General features: G+C 47.5%; 6 protein-coding genes across 6 annotated transcripts; 4 read left to right on the top strand and 2 right to left on the bottom strand.

Annotated features, from left to right (window-relative positions):
• Positions 1 to 7,916: 7,916 nt before the first annotated feature.
• On the top strand, positions 7,917 to 8,154 carry JR316_0008584 (uncharacterized protein; the record flags this gene model as incomplete). Its single annotated transcript, XM_047894297.1, has 2 exons — positions 7,917 to 8,115; positions 8,144 to 8,154. 2 exons carry the CDS (start codon positions 7,917 to 7,919, stop codon positions 8,152 to 8,154), a joined length of 210 nt encoding a protein of 69 aa, XP_047745756.1.
• A 79-nt stretch (positions 8,155 to 8,233) lies between these two features.
• JR316_0008583 (uncharacterized protein) lies at positions 8,234 to 8,849 on the bottom strand (the record flags this gene model as incomplete). Its single annotated transcript, XM_047894296.1, has 2 exons — positions 8,234 to 8,245; positions 8,478 to 8,849. The coding sequence occupies 2 exons, from the start codon at positions 8,847 to 8,849 to the stop codon at positions 8,234 to 8,236; spliced, it is 384 nt and encodes a 127-aa protein (XP_047745755.1).
• Positions 8,850 to 9,543: 694 nt separating this feature from the next.
• JR316_0008582 (uncharacterized protein) lies at positions 9,544 to 9,981 on the top strand (the record flags this gene model as incomplete). The annotated part of the gene is made up of 3 exons (XM_047894295.1): positions 9,544 to 9,576; positions 9,649 to 9,803; positions 9,861 to 9,981. 3 exons carry the CDS (start codon positions 9,544 to 9,546, stop codon positions 9,979 to 9,981), a joined length of 309 nt encoding a protein of 102 aa, XP_047745754.1.
• A 900-nt stretch (positions 9,982 to 10,881) lies between these two features.
• Positions 10,882 to 11,281, top strand: JR316_0008581 (uncharacterized protein; the record flags this gene model as incomplete). Its single annotated transcript, XM_047894294.1, has 2 exons — positions 10,882 to 10,983; positions 11,033 to 11,281. 2 exons carry the CDS (start codon positions 10,882 to 10,884, stop codon positions 11,279 to 11,281), a joined length of 351 nt encoding a protein of 116 aa, XP_047745753.1.
• A 1,493-nt stretch (positions 11,282 to 12,774) lies between these two features.
• On the top strand, positions 12,775 to 13,796 carry JR316_0008580 (chaperonin; the record flags this gene model as incomplete). The annotated part of the gene is made up of 3 exons (XM_047894293.1): positions 12,775 to 12,801; positions 12,920 to 13,095; positions 13,151 to 13,796. The coding sequence occupies 3 exons, from the start codon at positions 12,775 to 12,777 to the stop codon at positions 13,794 to 13,796; spliced, it is 849 nt and encodes a 282-aa protein (XP_047745752.1).
• A 1,497-nt stretch (positions 13,797 to 15,293) lies between these two features.
• On the bottom strand, positions 15,294 to 18,586 carry JR316_0008579 (uncharacterized protein; the record flags this gene model as incomplete). The annotated part of the gene is made up of 2 exons (XM_047894292.1): positions 15,294 to 15,598; positions 15,652 to 18,586. The coding sequence occupies 2 exons, from the start codon at positions 18,584 to 18,586 to the stop codon at positions 15,294 to 15,296; spliced, it is 3,240 nt and encodes a 1,079-aa protein (XP_047745751.1).
• Positions 18,587 to 19,817: the final 1,231 nt, after the last annotated feature.

Raw genomic sequence — 19,817 nt, 5'->3', positions numbered from 1 at the left:
CACTCCACAGTACACGAACGACTTCAAGTAGGTCAGTGTTAATTTCTATCGCAGCGTATCTGTCAAATGTATGTATGTATGATTTAATATCATGAATATTTTGCACCGCTTTAAAAATTTCCATTGAATTGCGCATATATTCAATAAATGGTGACCCATATATGCGCATGGGGTGTCTCCCCATCCCTGCAAGTTGATGTGCATGCCGCAGAAACTGCCAAACCGCTTGGTGATCCCTTATTTCACTTTGCGACGACTTTACTAAAGTCGTCGCAAAGCGACATTGTTCCATCTACGTCAAACGACAGGTGATTAGTGCTTATACCCATCAAGATATTCAGTGACATCCATGATACATGTGTTCTTAAACTCGTTATTTTCATTGGATACTAACTACTTTTTCGGTACCGCCCTGAAGCCTGCAATGGCTCTTGAGCGGTCAAAAGTTAACGGTGATGTCCTAGTACCTTATTCGGTGCCACACATGTTTATGCATTACCAAATGCCTCTGTGCAAACCCGCCAGGGCCATGATGTGGTTGCTAGAGTCTCTGCAACTCTTCTTTCACCTTCCTTAGACTCTTGATCCCAAAGAACACAGTCTGTGGCGAGATGCTCGCTTCACTTCCACAGTCCAGTGGTGTCCAAATTTCTTGAAAACGATGACATGAGACATGAGACCAAGTGATGCTGTCAGGAGTAACATCTGTCAATGGTATGGTCTTCAGGTAATGGTTATGTATTCTCTTCCAACGCATAAAGTATCTATAAGCAATCCAACTTGAATATAATAGGGAGGAGTACCCACCAGCCAACAGTTCATAGAACAACAGATCATAAACCCAAGGACGGAGGCGCTACAGTTGAACTATCACTCTTGTGGCATGTCGACGGCGATGTAATGGTGTGTCTGGGCGATTTGCCCCTCTTAAAATTGGATTTGATAGTGAATGCTACACGTTGACTCCCCTGTAGTCACACCACTGTGCTGAATCCCCTTTTGTTCATGCCACGACTACCTGGTTATGTGATACAAAATTTGTGAGCTGTGCACATCCCACACCTACATGAACGGGACACTCACCATTGGCGACTGCTGATATATCGCTGCTTGAGCTAACTGTCACTGCTGCTTACATCATAAACCAGTTTAGCCCTGACTACTGAGATTGATGCTCGGGACGAAAAAGAACGTACTTGGGCTTCTAGGACGCTATGATCAAAGGGAGATGTAGCAATAGACAGATAAGACGCAGTTTGTGAGTGTGCGTGAATCGAAGCATAGTGGTCACCGTGGATCGCACTGTTATCTGCCGCAGTAACATGGGTAAAGGTTCGAGAGATGTGTAAAGCATTGGGTGTGATGGGCTTTGCACGACGTTTCAGTATGTATAAATAATGCGAAAGCAAAGCTTGTTTGTTTGCTATGGACGGAGTGAGATTCTTGTCCACAAAAATCCCTTTATTCTCTCACAATGATATTCTCTCACAATGATACTACTGAAGTATACTTCTCCTTAAGACAGTATGATATTCCATTGATTATTACAAGAGCCACTTGCGTCGGATCTCATTATTGTGTGGTAATATTTGCTTTGATCATAGTTGTCCTTGGTCTCTTTGATTGACAAACAAACTAATGTATTCATACACAGACAGCTTCAATCGCCCTTTCAGACGCTACCCAACAATAAAGTTGACTTGTAAACATATGTTACCTGTGTTTGTTAAGCAATTCATGTGCTACCTCTGTCTTGTGTCTTGCAGGCATTGTTAAATTGGGTGAATCTGTGAATAAAGAACTTTTGATTTCAATCTCCTCTTGAATCCCGAGTTCCTCCTATTCTCACGCTCTCGTCCCTTCGTATTCAATCATCCAATCCAGATTCCATAGGTACTCTTGGCTGAGTACCTTACCTTAGACACCTATTTGTTCAAGGAAGATCTTTGCAGAAATAAAAGGGGAGTCCGATGACACGTCATGGCATGGCTAGAGGTATGTAAATCAATATCTTATTTTCGGCCCCACACGATGACTCAATTTACTGTCCAATTTGACCACCATATCTGCCTCTTCCTGATCGATGTACAAAAACTCAAATATGTTGCGCTTACAAATAGCTAGCAGGCCTTCGCCCACGTTGACACGGCGGCGGAAAACTGCCAAGAGTTAGATGGTGCACGGAGAACACCCTCTTGGTAAGTGGTTTACTATCCGTTCCCCCGTGCTGTTAACATCCAAGGTGGAACACGTACAGAAACGGTATGTCTCTTCACACCGCACTACCCTCGTTGTCACTGACCACATTTCCCATCGATCCATTCTCAACTTTCTTATTGTTGCGTCATCAATGCTGCCTTCACTGCAATATATCAAGCCCCGCCTCCAGGCCTCCGGACCTTTTGATTACCTTCATGTTATCATGGGTACAGAGTTACTATTCAAAATCCTGGGCGCAAGGTCGAATCTATGGCACCATTAGCGTTGGCTCTGAGAATTGGAGAATACCCCAAAGAAGCTATTGGACGCGACCCCATCTCAAACAAGATAGAATGCATGCCGCTCCTGAAGGAATGTGTGTCTCGGGGGTTGGGATTTCAATCCAGTGAAGGATGGGTTATGGACGATTGGAGGTAATGGTGAGCCTTTCAGACATCCAATTATCTCTCCCTTTCCTCTTGTTCCAATCACTTCTTACGCCCTCTACTCTTCCTTGACGTTTATGCGCACTATCGTCTAGCCAATGTATTGTACTCGCACCCGCAACCTATAGAGCATGATGAAAACCGATGGGAGGCTAGGATCACATTGCGGAATACCAAGTGCGTAATCCTTTATGTGGATCCAAGACCCAGCTAATGATTCCAATTTTGGTACTTGCTGTCTTCATCCACCATTGTGCCACCTTTTGTACGCTCAAATCATGTCAGTAGTCTTTCAGGTGCATATCTTTCGTACACGAGCATCGTTAATATAATGCATATAGACACTTAAATTAACCACACTCTGGTTTTGATTCATACTTTCTATTCATTCACCTCCCTATTGTAGCTCACCTCCCTGCTCATTCCCACTCTGGAATCATGCCTGCTCTAGAGTTACCCCGGCAACTGATTACAGTGCTTTCATTGTGACACATACTCAGGCTTCAACCAAGCGGGCATGTCATGTAGCGGACCAAGCACCCCCTCTCTACCTATCATTGTGTGCGTGTGTACTACATCATCCTTGGTGCGACTTGTAGCGAAGTAGGGCTATCTACATTTATAAGTATTCAATTGACACCACCTCCCAGGTCTCTCTCGACATCCAGTCGCTTCTGTTAGAATAACAGCCCTGTTGTATAGCTGGAAAGGAGAAGGGACAGATGACTTAACAAGAAATGTCACAAGGGGAGGAAAACTATTTTACCCGACCACATATTTTGTTTTTTGAATGTATTATGTACCAATGAAATTTCTTTGTATTATGTACATCATGCAGGTGAGCCCTTGAGGTCCATCTGTCGATATTGATCAACAAACTTTAACTACCAAATGCCGAACACCGCTCATAGCGAGATGTCGCATGGTCACTGCACTTCTCGATTATCTCGGAATTATTAAGTCAACGCAAAGTGTTATCTGATCTTTTATCTCACACTGCAACATTGTTCCCTTTGTACAGCGCTGATGCTCTCCCATCTACCCATTTCAAGACAAACAATGCTCAAACTTGAGCAAGGCTCAGTGTCAACCAAGGCATTTCTACTTTTTTCATTTTTATTAGATACTAACTACACATTTTTGACTGCCTATGTGTTGAGTGTGAGGCAACACCCTGACCTCCTATGGCCTTTGTGCGGCCGACATCACCTGGAAGGTGAATTCTGTCCCCTTTTTTGAGTGGCGCTCACAGTCATGAACCACCACATGCCCCTCCGAGACCGGACCAGCCATGCATCGTGGTGTAGCCGGCTTGCGATGCGGCCTCCGAGTTGGTGCGGCCGTCAGGGCCCTCACAACCCTGCCTTTACCAGCCTTTTGGTCCCGAAGAGGGTCCCCTGGTGACCTCTTTCGTGGACGTTTTGCGGCGGGCGCAGATGTGCTGCTAGAACAGAGTGCAAAAGGAAGAGATAGGATTTAGATGTTGAGAAGAGTAATAAAAGGTGTGTTGTGCATACCCGTCTTTGTCCTCCATCAACAGCCTTCGCTTCCTAGAATTTCTGGATGCGCTGGCAACTTGTCTAATTTTTAAAGGTAAAGTCAGTGGTCGAATCGTCATTTTTGACTAGATGAATAGCCAACTCGTACATGTCGCCGTTTTGTGGAGTGGAGTGATAGTTTGTCATCCTAAATGACAATTGTTAGTACCAGCATCACAGTTCATACTCTGGAGGAGAAAAGGGGACAGCATATCATACCCTCCATCTCTGCGTCTTAGCTGGGCAAAAGGCTTGACGGGGTTGCCCCCGGAGCTCCCTTCGCGGTTTGACGTGATCTGCATGGATTCAGATATATATGTTGATTCCGTTTCTCCGATATGGGAGTGGAACCTGTTGTTAAAGTTCGCCTGGGTGCTAGAATCGCTTCCTGGGTGAAAATATGAAACTGGTTGCTCAACGCTTGAATGCGTTGAAATCAACTTTTGTGTTCGTTCTTCATCTTCCGTGTCTACCCTTGTAAGGGTATTTGGGCATACAGAAATCAGCGTTGAAGATCGAAGTTTGTGATTGGTTATAAACTATATGTAATCCAACAAACACAAACCCCAGGGAAAGAGTGGTCCAGACTGGATAGGACGAAACCTTCTCCTAAGTTTCTTAAGGGAGGACGCTGCCTAGGATTTAAGTAGATTAGGATGGTGTGGATTGTGAAGGGTAACAAAAGCGAAATAGTAAGAAGAGGATAACCGGGTCGTCTGGGTACGATAGTAAATAAGCCTTCCGAAAATGGGATGGAACCGTGGAATTGGATGGCGGGTGTATATGGAAAGCGTGAAGAAGATGCGTAGATTGCGTATGAGAAATCAATAAATGTGAATCTTAGAGGGGTTGTCTGAAGTGAGTGGGGAACGTTCCGAGGGGAGATAAGAAGATGACTAGGAGTCGGAATGTCGTTAACGGGCTGAATCTTGAAGAATGGTGAAAGTGTCTTTAAATTGACAATCTTTCTGAAGCTTGGAATGAAGCTATACGTCGCAGGAGTATTGACTGAATCGAGGATGAAAGACTAAGTCTGTCTCGAATGAAATCGCTCCAGATGAGTTGACGGAGGGAAAGGATGTCTTGAATACACTCCTAACGGCAATGGTTGGAAGGTGTAGAAAGAGTAGGAGCGGTGACAGATTGAATGGAGGAGAGGAAGTAGGGAAGTACTGGAGGTCTGGATGGAAGTTGGATATTCAACGCTGAGAAGAAGAGGCGTTGGATGAGGAGGATGACTGGTCTCGGATGAAATCCTCTCTTAATGGAAAGCGAGATGACTTCGGATGAATGGAAGTAAACTTGGTCTCGACGGAGGGTGGAATTGATGACTGAATTGGACTTGGGTTTGGGCTTGGCTTGAACTTGAGCTTGGAATTGAAATGAATCGATGTGGATTGACTTGAAATTGACTTGACTTGGATGAAAATTGACTTGCTTTGAAGAAAGTGGGGACTGGGTGTAACTTTCCTGTCATTTCGTGTAATTCTACTACAGCTTTTATACTAAAAGCTACGTGAACGAAATACCAATCTAAGCTACTGAAAACCGAGTCATATACTGTACAAAGTGTCAAGAATGAGGCTACGCAAGTGTAACAATAAGCAAGAACAATAAGACATGTCAATATCGACACGACGACAGATAAGAAATGAATAGGATGAGTAAGAAAGAAGTGTATGACGAAGGTGAATGGTAATACAGATTAGATAAAAGAAGCAAGGATGAGTCAGAAAGCATAGAAGATTGGTAAGACAAAGACAATAAAAGCGCAACAGACAATAGAAAAGATATAAATAAACACAAAAGGATGAGTAAGACAAACCAAAAATAAGTTGGAATGAGTAATCCGCAGCCTGACGCTGAGTAAGACCATTGAATTGATAAAAATAGAGTTGACAGTCCGGCTGTGCAAGGCAGTGTAGAAAGCTATGCAGTTTGATGGTTGACTGATCCGTCGCATAGCCTTGATGATCTGACGAAGTGACATGATCCGGAATAACGTGGCTCCCATGTGACAAGTGTTGATAAGATAAGATGTGTGGATGACTTATGGAAAGAATGACTGCTTGGGTTGAGGGCGTCGTGTGTAGATCCAAAATGAACATCTCATCTCCAATCAGGATTGGGGTATGATAGCGTGGCTGCTCGCGTGCGTGCGTTTTTGCGTGTGCCTGCGTGACACGCATTTTTGCGCAACAACTGTGTTTCTGCACGCATATTGATGTGTTCTGCACGCAATGTCACAGCTGTGTCACACGTAGGATTGTAATGTAACAGTGGTCATTAGCGTTCATTGATCATTATTTGGTGTGTAATAATGTATTGTTAATATGTCCTTGTACTCCAATTCCATGTGCAGCCATCATCACGGGTATCAAGCAGTTAGGATGTAGATTATTACACGGTTTATCATGTACTTGGATTAATCAATATATATACCTTTAAAGTCTATAATACATGGTAAGTGTAGGTGTTTGAGGCTCGGAACCTGTAGAACTTCAATGAAATAATTTGTTGTTAGAGGGGCCATACAAACAATGAACTCGAGGGATGGTTTGGTATGCCGAGTCCTTCGGCATGTGAGTCGCCACAATCTCTGTCTCCGCAACCATGAGTCGGCAATAAAATCGGCAACGGTTTATGATTGGTAATATCCGATCAAATGGTGAACTTTAAGAAAAATGACAATTTTGTCTTTTCGACATGCAATTTATGTTGTTGAACGACCACCAGCGTGACACCACAACACGCTAGGTACACTCAATCACACGCATTTGCCACGCAAGCAGCACACAACCCACTTTCCCACGTTAACACGATGGCACGCGACGGCACGCGATAGCACGCGACCCAATTAATTGCGGGCAATCAACACGCAAACAGTTGTTATCTGCACGCGATGGCCCCGCAAGCAATCTAAGTTTGCACGTTAGTAAGAAATAATGCGTTTTGGATTATTCCACTGCAAAATATGTCTGGATGTACCATTAGATATATTGAATTTTTACCTAGGCACTGATGTTGAATGTTTCAAAGATCTCAAATAAATTAAAAAGTAAAACTCAACGGCAATAAACTCGTTAAATGTATTAAATGAGTATATTGTGGTATGTAGTTGTGTTCCCACTTGGTATCTATGTGCATTGATCCTCAATTTTCACTACCTCTAGGCTCCAGAAGCGGGCATAAAATGACATACTGTTGCAGACATTCAACCTATATTAAGGGTATTAATTTTGCGAGGTCAATATACAATAGAAACTGATGATGACTCCAATTCCCAAGGTTTGGAACTTCAATCTTGGAACTTCCCAGCTACATTATATCCGGATACGCAAGTGCTTGGAAAGAGCGATGGATTTGTGTATGATTTACTTTGCCTCGTCCTTTTCAATCATTCTATCCAACATTCGATATCGCGCTACTATTCACCCAATTGCAAAAAAATATACACATATGACGGCATGGCACATGGGGGACGGTCCATTAGCGAACCAAAGGCTAAATTTGTGTGTTACATCGCTGGCAAAAACCAAAACTACTACAGGAGGTTCCATATCATTCGTGTTATACCTTTTCACAACGATTTGGTTTGGTAGTTGACCCTACCACAAACTCAGACATACCAAAAGTTTCTCCAAGACTGCGTTATGAGGGCTTCACGTTATTTTATCGCTTCAAACGCCAGGCATGGACACAAAGACTTGACAATGCCATTGAGTACATCACCATGGAAGCTGGTATATCCGATGAAGATTACATGAAGATCAATGACTCCAACTCCAACACTGGAGAGCTGGAGCGACCGGACACGCCTATAGTAGATAACCATCGTACTAGAGGGGAATATCCACCGATTTTGCTGGATGGTAAAGAAGTGGAAGAGCAGGCCCCATCCAATGGTTCAGATCCTGGCAGAGAAGATGCTGGTATTTGTTACAAATTTTAATAGTATAGTCATATTTTAATATTGTTGTATGAGGCCGGGTCCAAAGTACATCGATCAACCCAAAAAGAAGGTAGAAGCTCAACCCCAGAGCCCTCGTCCTAAACCTGGACCTATTCCAAAGAAAAGGCAGTGGGGTATCAGTTAATTATTTAGTACAACTGAATGCGTAGCATACTACATTGCTTGCAAAAAATAGATTCACTGCTCTTTAAGTGAATTTTATATAGAATGTTGCACGCAAATAGCACGCTACCTCAACAATGCTGCACGCGTTTAAATGTCATACACACGCAACATATAGCATTTTGCACGCAAGGTTATGTGAAAGACACGCAAATTTACCGATTCGCATTTATGCGTGGCACGCAAAAATAGGTCGCACGCGGGGTAACCACGCTGATTTCCTGGTGCCCCATCCACAGTAGAGCAGTAACCATTATATGAAGCACACATGAGGGCAGTCCATCCAATGATACCCTGTGTATTGACATGGATTCCCGGGACAGTCAAAAGACGGGCAGCCACATCAATATGTCCCATATATAGTGCCCATGAAAGTGCTGTGTCCCCATCTTCATTCTGGATATTTATATCCACATCTGGGAAATGAAGGATGATATCCACAATGGAGCTGTAACCAAATGCTGAAGCGCCCATGAGGGCAGTCCATTTTTTGACATTCTGTGCATTGACGCGCATGCTTGCCACAGACATGAACAAAAAGTTTATAGATTGGTATTAAATGTGCAAATGGACAGCCATAAAGGAGGGCAGAAAAGCAGGCCATGGGAAGATGATACACAAGTGAGGTACAAGGCTATGAAGATTTTGTGGGTACACACGATGCGACGAGAATACAAGATGCGTGCTGTGCATGTTGGTGGGAGCTTGGCTGGAAGTATGTAAGCCCTTGAATTTAACCTTGACAGAAAGGCAGAGTGTGAGTGGTGGAGCAGACTGATGATGTAGTCAAGCCAAGCCAATTGAACCATAAATGACATTAAGACAGAGTGCGAGTGCGACAAAGCCGATAATGGGGTAGTCGATGGAAATATAAATGAAAGGGATCTAGAAGAGGTCAATGTAGGAAGAGACGGAGGTGGTAAATAGAGGATTCAGAGAAATATGTAGAGGAACCAAACCGATAACTCTTTTACTACACATCCCAATTCCACATGTTGATCATAATGCTAATATATAATACACCCTACCCATGTCTCCACCAACCCTGCTAATCGACATGAGACTAAACAAGAACATCAAGACCCCCATAGATCTGAACCCATCGAATCGATCAAGGCATGGTCCATGCCCACGCGAGCATTGACAGGCCCAGCACGATGGGCAACGCGACTGGCTGACTCAGAACAAGTAAAAGAGACGGAAACACGGTGATTTAGGTCAGAAAATGAGAGGGGAGGGTGCGGAATTGACATACTTGGTATATTTATTGGCGCGGTAAGTCCGTATATCAGTGTATTGGGCGATGTATAAAACTTACATTGATTCTTAGTCACACATTAAGAAACTATATTTTGGTGCTCTCCGTATCCGTAAAGAGCAAGAAGCCAGAGACCCCAGTCTTTCTCAGCGGTGCCCAGCAACCAATGTCCACGTTTGGGATGCACTTAAAGGTCGTATGAATGAAGCTCTTCGATGGGCTCGAGAGTCTGTTTCTTTTTAATCTGCTACACTAATTATAAGTTACTAATTCCATATCATCAGAGGCCTCATACCCAAAGAGGATGCGCCGGACATTGTTGCCAATACATTTCTCTCCGGAATCACAGAAGCGCAAATGAACAGTGTTGGAAAAGGCTTTCTTATGCATCGAGAGTGTGAGTAACTTTTTGAATCCTTTGGTAATAATTTGACAATGTTTTCATAGTACGTTCGGTTATCAATGGCCATTTGAGCTGGACTGCACAAAATGCGTCAGGAAACCGTGGGGATGATTTCCGAGCACTTTGACTGGCTGAGCTGCAGCCATATGTCTTTCTTCATCCAAATAAAGAGACTGCCATTCCGTGTGTTCTGGGATGTCAAGGAGAGGAGAAGGCAGGTGCTAGCAGAGGGATGAGAATGGTAAATTTAAGCTCTCAATTTACTTGTCCCTATCTGATATATTATCTACACTATTCAGAAAGTTAATCCGGTGTATAGTGTATTCATTGCCCACCTTGATCCAGTTAAATGCCCACTGGGAGCATTCACTTTTTATCACCATTTCCTTCATGATGTTATTGATATCACATCAGCATTGGATATCAACTGGTCAATCAATAAAACCTGGCGACAAGTACGTGTTCTACATGGCAAGAAGTCATATGAAACGCCATACCATGAGCAAAGCCTGTACAATCTCTACGTCAAGGCATTTTCTTCTGCTGAATTCATATCACATTTAAAAGCACATCTACCACGCCATATTCTTGGATATAATCAAGAGCGTATAGGGTAAGCTCAAATATATTTAGTTCAATGCTTAATAACTTATCTTGAGTTAGTGTTGATCCCTCTGTAACGTCCCGAATGGGATGGGTATGAGGAGAGACATATTATGACACCTATGCACCAGCACTTCCAAAAGAGGTGAACTTTTCTCTTTATTATTCAAAGACTTACTAACTGGATGTGTACATAATAGGCTGTACTCGGTGCACATGGATATAAAGCTCATGAGGTGTATGACCCCATTTGGCGTCATGTCCATGTCCCTGAGATTTTTCTCCGTCTTGTATGTCCAATGGCTGAGACAATATATTCGGATGTTGTTGGACGGCAAAATTTGTCTGGAGCAGCTAACTACTGGTCAATGGTTATGGAGCTACGTCCCTATCTATTCCAGGTAAGAGTTTCATTAACTATGCAGCATTGTATTAAATATTTTGCTTTAGTGTGGTTCTGCCATCTTTCAAGAAGTACCAGACTCAGCACTATTCCGGCTTCCAGCCTTTGCTCAACAAGACGTCCAGAATTGGATGAAGCACCAGTTTCCAAGCGATTTTTCTGTGTTGAAAGCGAATGCAGGAAGTAGGGTTGATCTCCAGCGGATCCAGAATCAGCTTCTTCAACTTGCCCTTGAAGAAACTCAATCTTTACTTGCATCACAAAGTTTTCAATTAGCTGAAGTTGCTAGAAGATAGTTGAGCAGCATACTCACATCATAAAAAGTGCGGGTAGATTACAAACCATTACAAACCCAATAAAATATTTTTTTCCTCGAAATTCTCGCACTGTGTTACAATGCTCTTGAAATGTTGTAAGAAATCGGAAATATTGCAGTGTGAATAAATTAATTTGAGGTTTACAATATTTCTGGGTATTGCAATTGTAATGCCTTTTGGAGCACACAAAAATCATATTGAAAAATAGATTATTTATTCATAAAAATAGTACAACAATATAAGACACATTGAACCTGCATGCTAGCGTGCACGGCTCTGGACCCTCAACACCAAAACAGAACCTGAAGCTGACAATTCCTACACTCAATAACACAAAGAAGGTGTGAATGGTGAAGACGCACGGGAAAAGGCAGCTTCAAGCATTTGGAACAGCTGAAGTAGTACAGGCAATGGAGGACAAGATATATGCATCAAAAGATGAATCAAAAACCAATAAAAAGTGCATATACTTACATGTACATGCTTTCAAGTCTGTATCCAAGTGTTTGGGTGTCCGGGACCTTTCACAAGTAGTGTTAGCAGTGTAAAGCACACTAAATAGAGACTGAAATACTGACCCTTCATCCAAGTGTTCAAAATAGTTGGTCCTAGTATGTGGTGAGTACTGATGAGCACCGAGTCATCATAAAAAGTGCAGGTAGATTACAAAGCATTGTAAACCCAATAAAATATTTTTTTCTTCGAAATTCTCGCACTGCGTTACAACGCTCTTGAAATGTTGTAAGAAAACGGAAATATTGCAGCATGAATAAATTAATTTGAGGTTTACAATATTTCTGGGTATTGCAATTGTAATGCCTTTTGGAGCACACAAAAATCATAATGAAAAATAGATTATTTATTCACAAAAATAGTGCAACTATATAAGACACATTGAACCCGCATGCTAGCGTGCACGGCTCCGGACCCTCAACACCAAAACAGAACCTAAAGCTGACAATTCCTACACTCAATGACACAAAGAAGGTGTGAATGGTGAAGACGCACGGGAAAAGGCAGCTTCAAGCATTCGGAACAGCTGAAGTGGTACGGGCAATGGAGAACCAAAATATATGCATCAAAAAATGAATCAAAAACCAATAAAAAGCGCATATACTTACATGTACATGCTTTCAAGTCTGTATCCAAATGTCTGGTTGTCCGGGACCTTTCACAAGTAATGTTAGTAGTGTAAAGCACACTAAATAGAGACTAAAATACTGACCCTTCATCCAAGTGTTCAAGATAGTTGGTCCTAGGATGTGGTGAGTACTGATGAGCACCGAGTGAGAATCATCTATTACTCACCAAAAAAGTATAATCTACTAACTTGTTTTGGTTAAAGGAAGATGTGTATGATGTTAGTGCGAGGAGGAGACATCAATTTACAAAGATGACTACACGTACCTTGCCCCCATGTATATCCGTGGGCAGAGAATGGTGGTGGTTAGAAAAAAGCAAACAAAGTGGACATGATTTTGCTTGCAACGGGACTTCAAGTGAGTTCAGGCTCCGCTTGATTTGATTTTGAAGCTCCGACATCTGCTGATCTTGTTTGACAAACATCTCTGAGTCCACGTCAAAACCGCTGGCACCTATTTCACATAGCTCGGATAGTTGCATCAATGTGCGACACTTGGACCAAAGGGTCACAATGTGATCATTGAGCAGGCGTACGGTGGACCAAAAATCACCAAGGGTGCGTTGTTTCGTGGTTCTGGGAGAGTGTTTGCTGACGAGGGTTTGGTTTTCGACAGACGGTGTGAAGACAAGTTTGAGAACCTGGGCGCTCGGTACGTCTTCCCACTTTCACTGTTTTCGAGCAGAGCGCTAAGTAGATTTGCTCAGCCTGATTCAAGATGTTGCCTCGAAAACAAATGAAATTGCTGGAGACGGCACGACAACCGCCACTGTTCTTGCGCGTGCCATCTACTCAGAAGGTGTCAAGAACGTCGCAGCTGGATGCAACCCCATGGACCTGCGCCGTGGATCCCAGGCTGCCGTCGACCGCGTCGTTTCTTTTCTCTCCGCACACGCCAAAACTATCACAACAACCGCCGAAATCGCACAAGTTGCCACTATCTCTGCAAACGGTGATGCCCACGTTGGAGGATTGATTGCTCAGGCGATGGAAAAGGTCGGAAAGGAGGGTGTCATCACTGTGAAGGAGGGAAAGATGATTGAGGACGAGATTGAGATCACGGAGGGTATGCGCTTCGACTGTGGTTACATTTCACCCTACTTCATCACCAACACCAAGTCCCAACGCGTCGAGTTCGAGAAGCCCTTTATCCTGCTTTCTGAGAAGAAGATTTCCGCCCTACAGGATATCCTCCCTGCCCTCGAGGCCGCGGCGCAGGCCAGCCGCCCACTGATCATCATTGCAGAGGACGTCGACGGCGAGGCTCTTGCTGCCTGCATCCTAGGCTTATTCCCCCCCGAAGGGGGGGCCTTCGTTGCATTGGGCCTCCTGTTCAGAAATCCTGAAATCTGATGGCAGATTCGGATTCCTGGACCCCAAAAACCCCCAAATACACTTTCAAAATATTTTATTTTGTACATACGGAGGTGCTACGTAATTAAATGTGTAATTTACGGAGGCCGGCCTCCAAATTGATGGAGGCCACTGGAGGCCGGCCTCCGTCTAAAAATAACTTTTGACAGGCACTGGAGGCCGGCCTCCGTCTAAAAATAAATTTTTGACAGGCACTGGAGGCCGGCCTCCCGCCTGTCTCCCGATGCCAGCGCTCGCCGTCCCAAAGCTTGCGCTCGCCGTCCCAAAGCTTGCGCTCGCCGTCCCAACGCCAGCGCTCGCCGTCCCAACGCTTGCGCTCGCCGTCTGCCCGACGCCTGCGCTTGCCGCTGCATGTTGTTGCGCTGCCACCTCCGGGCCGCTGCTGCTGCCGCCACCTCCACTCGACGCCTGTCGTTCAGCCGTCACCGCGTGTCATCCCGCCGTCGCCGCCTGTCGTTCAGCCGTCACCGCGTGTCATCCCGCCGTCGCCGCCTGTCGTCACGACGTCACCGCGCGTCGTCCCGCCGTCGCGTCTAGTCGCCGCCCACCACAACACGCACTCTGTTGCGTGTTGTTGCGCCGCCACACCCGGGCCGCTGCTGCTGCTGCCCCCTCTCCTCGTCCCCTGTCATGCCGCTGCCGCCTTCCCTCGCCGCCTGTCATTCCGCCGTCGCCGCCTGTCGTCCCGCCGTCGCCGCCTGTCGTCCCGCCGTCGCCGCCTGTCGTTCAGCCGTCACCGCGTGTTATCCCGCCGTCGCCGCCTGTCGTCACGACGTCACCGCGCGTCGTCCCGCCGTCGCGTCTAGTCGCCGCCCACCACAACACGCACTCTGCTGCGTGTTGTTGCGCCGTCACACCGGACCGCCGCTGCCGCTGCCGCCTGCCTCGCCGCCTGTCATTCCGCTGTCAACGCCTGTCGTCCCGCCGTCGCCGCCTGTCGTCCCGCCGTCGCCGCCTGTCGTCCCGCCGTCGCCGCCTGTCGTCCCGCCGTCGCCGCCTGTCGTCACGCCGTCGCCGCCTGTCGTCACGACGTCACCGCGCGTCGTCCCGCCGTCGCGTCCACTCGCCGCCCACCACGACACGCACTCTGCTGCGTGTTGTTGCGCCGCCACACCGGGCCGCCGCTGCCGCTGCCGCCTCCCCTCCCCGCCTGTCATTCCGCCGTCGCCGCCTGTCGTCCCGCCGTCGCCGCCTGTCGCTGCCGCCGCGCTGCCTCTACTCGCCTCCTGTCGCTGCCATTTTGCTGTCTTGTCTTTGATACATCTCGGCCTTGCTGTACTGTAATTTTGTTAAATTTTTTATAACTAGTCATCTTACCCTGATATCAACTTGTATATATCTCACGCGAGCTCTGTTTTGTAGACACCAAAAAACAAATTTATAAGACATATTGACCAAAAAAACACGCATATATCTACATATTTTTGTTAGAATGGGCTATTCTTAAATGAAAAAACACTTACATTGACAATGTAACTACAGGCCTGGGCGAACACGATAAGTTGGCACCACCGGTACGTGCCCGTTGACAAAGGCCTGAGCTCGATGAGACGCTGCCGCCAGAAGCTTCCTACTGGGAGGAGTGCCGCGCAATATTGATTTCCATTGCACTCTTGTCAATGGCTGGGCCTGGCGAGTGCGAATGTCTTCTACGCGTTCACGGTACCATGCCTCGTTGGCAGGCGTCCATTCCACCCATTGTGATCCGTTCATGCTGGGGGGCACCTGCCACAGGTTCGGGGGAGGGAACCACGATTTTACAGTTATTTGACCTTTAGTAGCTGAGAAAAATGTTGTTAGTGCATAAAATTGAGAATAAACAAGGAAAACATACCTGTGTACAGCGTGTAGGTGCCGCATATAATGGACAGCTCGTTCTCGGTGAGCTGGTCGTCGCAATAACACCAAGTCGTGTCGCCAGCTGGCACGATGAACCCCTGCCGGTTCTGAATGATTTCCTTAGAGGGGCCAGCCAGCCCATCGTCGACGCTCAGATACTCACTGGCTATCCTACCCACCAATCCACCCCTCAGCAAGGCAGCCCGACCGTGTTGTTGGTGTTTGATGATGTTCTCGCATTGCAATCGGTATGCTTCGAAGTCATCAACGCCGAATTTGTAAGCTGACGGGCGGACAGATCGAGGGGTGTACGGCTCCTGAACAGTGGAGCAGCGACCCGACATTTCAATGCCCATGAGAGTGCGACAGGGCACACCTCTCTCCAGCAGCATTTTTGTGAGGGAGTCGATGCGAGCCCAGGAGTGCTCTAACCTGAGCCGACACACGTAAAGGGCGATCTCTGCCGTTTCGACACCCAACATCCACTCGTGTTCCTCTGAACGAGGTTCTGAAAAAACAAACAGATTTTCATGAGGGCGGTGAATTTGCGAAAGGTCCAGCAGACGAGAAAGCGAAGTCAGACTGTGCGTGTTGAGATCAGACAGGGCGGCCGGCATTTCTGTGCTTGTGGGTTCAATGCAAGCCAGATAAAACTGTTTGATGTGTTGTTGAGCGTCCAGGGCTACTTCTGGGGTAAGTAACTCTGTAAACCCAAAGGTTTCGACCAGTTCATCCCAGTCTGCAGCGGCACAGGGCGTCGTCGTTGTGCCAGGGAGGTAGCCGTAAGATTGGCGCAGGCATCTGACCATATCGTTGTCGGGTGTAATGGGCTGGGGTTGCACAACATCCGTGGCGGGCGCGTCCGTGGTCATCTCAACATCCGCATTTTCATCCTCAACAGATGGGCCTGGTTCCTCCATCTCGAAATCTTCGACGACGGCAGGGGGGCTCTGTTGGACCCGCGACTCGCTCTCTGGGGAACGACGTGCTCGTGGGCGAGAGCGCGTTGCAACCTCTGGGGGTGTTGGCGAGCGACTGCGCAGGCGCCGTCCTAGCGTGGGCCGTGGGGGTGTCGTGGGTGCGCGGCGGGGTCTATCTCGCGATGACGAGGGTGTTGGAACCTCAATGACAGGCGGGTTGTTTGGAGGCAAAGGGGGCGGGGAAGGATTACGAGCGGGGGGAAGGGCCGACGTTGAGGCCACCGGCGCATCGGGGTCAGGTTCAATGGTGTCGTACCAGGGTACGCCTTCCCACTCTTCCTCGGCAGGTGCTGGTTTCGGGTGCTGCCTGGGTTGTTTTGCGGGACGTACACCTCTACCGCGGCGATGCTGGCCTCTAGCAGGCCTTGTCTGTGCCTGATTGCGCTGGTCCAACATCGCGGATGCGCCTGCCAACTCGGCTGGTGGTTCCAAATCTCGACAGAGATCCCATTCGTCGGTCACACCGTTGTAGACCTTGCGGTGTGGGCGAAGTTTGGCCTCCTCGGTGCTGTTCCGTGACGTTGCGATGTGTTCGCGCATGTAAACGCTGGCTCCCTCTGTGGACACCAGCGTTTTCCAGACAAATACTTTGCTACGTACCACCGATGGGTTGTTCTCTCGGTTCAGCCGAGCCTGTCTAGCTTCTGGCGTCTCTTTGGCCAGAATCTGTCGCCGTTCTTCCACCCTTGCAGCCCAGTAAGCATCCCAGTCATCGTGCACAGAGGTCAGCAACTTGTGGTTTTCATTCGCCAGTTCGATCATGCGCAGCGTAGGCAGGTTGGCGCTGTCAATGGCGAGCTGACGCTGTTCCTCGTCTCTCTTTTGGAGCTTCCGTTCCAATTCTTCATACGGCTGGGACATGTGCTGATCCAATGCCTCTGAGTTGTGGGCGAAATCGTTACTGAGGATAGAATACACCAAAGTAGTGGAGTACTCATCTCCCAGCGACTTCATCGTGAGGCCCTCCGTCGAATGAGATTTATTAAAAAATTTGCGCGCAAAGGCGGCTGCGAGAGACACGTCCATCGACTTGAATAGGTCTGTAAGTGTTGCCGCCAACAAGTCGCGCGGGGGGCGAAGTTCAAGATTGATAATTTTATGGGTGAGAAAGATCTCCTCTTCCCGCATCCGCCACGGATAATACACTGGAACATGGTGTTCCAGAAGCCATTCGATGGGAGGGCGTGTCGCGTGGGTGCTGCTCAACTCGTAGACCATGCCGACACGAGGGGTTCTGGCGTTAAACGAAAATACGTTGGAATGATACAAGCCATCCAGCCATACTTCTGAGATGTCAGGATGCTCAGCGCGGAGGCGTTCATGCCATGCAGGGACGGGGCTTTTGGGATCGTGCTTGATGTGCTTTGAATAGATCTCGCGACGACTTTGGGCGACGAGATACGACAGGTAGCCCATCCACAGGATAAACGCGTTTCGGGTGGCCTCAAAGCTCCTTTGCGCGTCTGCTTCAGAGCTATACCTGAGATCATAACCGAAGCTTTTGGGGCTAGGAGGTGGGGTTCCAGGAACGCGACACCATAAGCGGATCTTTTCGCACAGAAGGGTGATGTTTTCATCCAATTGGCGCCATTCTTTTACACTGTGCCACTCCATTTCATACGTGGCCGGAGACTTGTGCGGTTTATTGCGCAAAATCTTTGGAGACCAGCACAAAAAATTAAACGGCAAGGACACGAAGGATGGCGCCAAGGGTATGAAGGCGATCCATCCGTACTGATCGTGCCAGCGCACTGGCTGTTTGACGCCCTCTAAATCCAGGTCTCGTCGCCGAGGTTCTGCTCGTGTCGCCTTTTGTTCGAAGGGGTTGGTGACGTCGACCTCAGCGGGTGGGATGATGACGACACGCTTGCAGTTGGGGGACACGTATATGGTGCCCTTCTGGACAAACGCGGACCCTTGGGCCCAATCGATGTGGGTTTGCTGGGACATCTGCAGCAGAGTAAGTAACAAGCATATGTGGGCAATGAACGCGAACACTTACGGTGAGGAACGGCGCTTCAGGTATGTGTTGTGGGCGCAGAGAAGAAGGGTCGGGACGATGGCGATGGCCTTAGATGGCTGCAGAAGAGCTTCTGCAGTCGCCTCAGATCGCTACAGAAGATCTTCTGTAGTTTTCAGAGGTCGGGGGTGTTGGTGTCGGTGGACGCGTCTGGCAACAAGGGCGGAGGAGAGAGCGAGGGTGGCTACAAGCAGAACGGTTGGGATGGTGTCGATGGCCTTAGATGCCTGCAGAAGAGCTTCTGCAGTGCCCTCAGATCGCTACAGAAGATCTTCTGTAGTTCTCAGAGGTCGGGGCCGTGGGTGTCGGTGGACGCGTTTGGAAACAAGGGCGGAGGAAAGAGCGAGGGTGGCTACAGAAGAGCTTCTGTAGCCTATCTCGGATGGTACACGCGAAGTCGAAAATGGGGGTGGAGGGAAGAACGAGGCTGGCTACAGAAGAGCTTCTGTAACGAATCTCGGACGGCTGACGTGAAGTGTCAAACGTCGGGGCAGGGAAGAGCCAGAATGGCTACAGAAGAGCTTCTGTAACCTTTCTGGGATGGCAGACGCGGCGTGCTACAGAAGAGCTTCTGTAGTGTGCGTGCGTGCTAAAGAAGGAAGTGGACTTAGCGTTGGAAGGTTGAAAAAACGCCCAGAGCGGAGTTTCAATTAATCACGTGACCGCTCGCGGGCCCTGTTGATCGCAACCCCAGAGTGTTCCTGTTCTCCATCCACCTCCAAAGCTCTTTGGTCGTGGATCGTGGGCCGTCAGTACCAAAGCTCTTTGGTACTGGTTAGTCCATCCTTCTCCGTGTCGCACCCCCCCTCACGGCACTTCGATCTTCAAGAGATAGCGGGTTCTGTCCACCTCCAAAGCTCTTTGGTCGTGGATCGTGGGCCGTCAGTACCAAAGCTCTTTGGTACTGCCTTGTCCATCCTTCTCCGTGTCGCACCCCCCCTCACGGTGCTTCGATCTTCAAGAGCTCGCTCCTGTCAATGCACCCCCACGTATCCATCCGCCTCCAGAGCTCTCTGGTCGTGGTTCCCCCCAACGCTACAAACCAAAGCTCTTTGGTTTGACTCCACTTCGTCCAAGGATTCCGTCGGCCTGGTATAAGTGTTCCACTCGACCTCCTACCCTGATTCTGTGATCGCGTATCGATATACCTGCCTCCAGAGA

The sequence above is a fragment of the Psilocybe cubensis genome, chromosome 8 (genome assembly GCF_017499595.1).
Source record: "Psilocybe cubensis strain MGC-MH-2018 chromosome 8, whole genome shotgun sequence".
Lineage (NCBI taxonomy): Eukaryota > Fungi > Basidiomycota > Agaricomycetes > Agaricales > Agrocybaceae > Psilocybe > Psilocybe cubensis.
The sequence above is the reverse complement of the archived record's forward strand: the minus strand, read 5'-3'. Positions and strand labels throughout refer to the sequence as shown.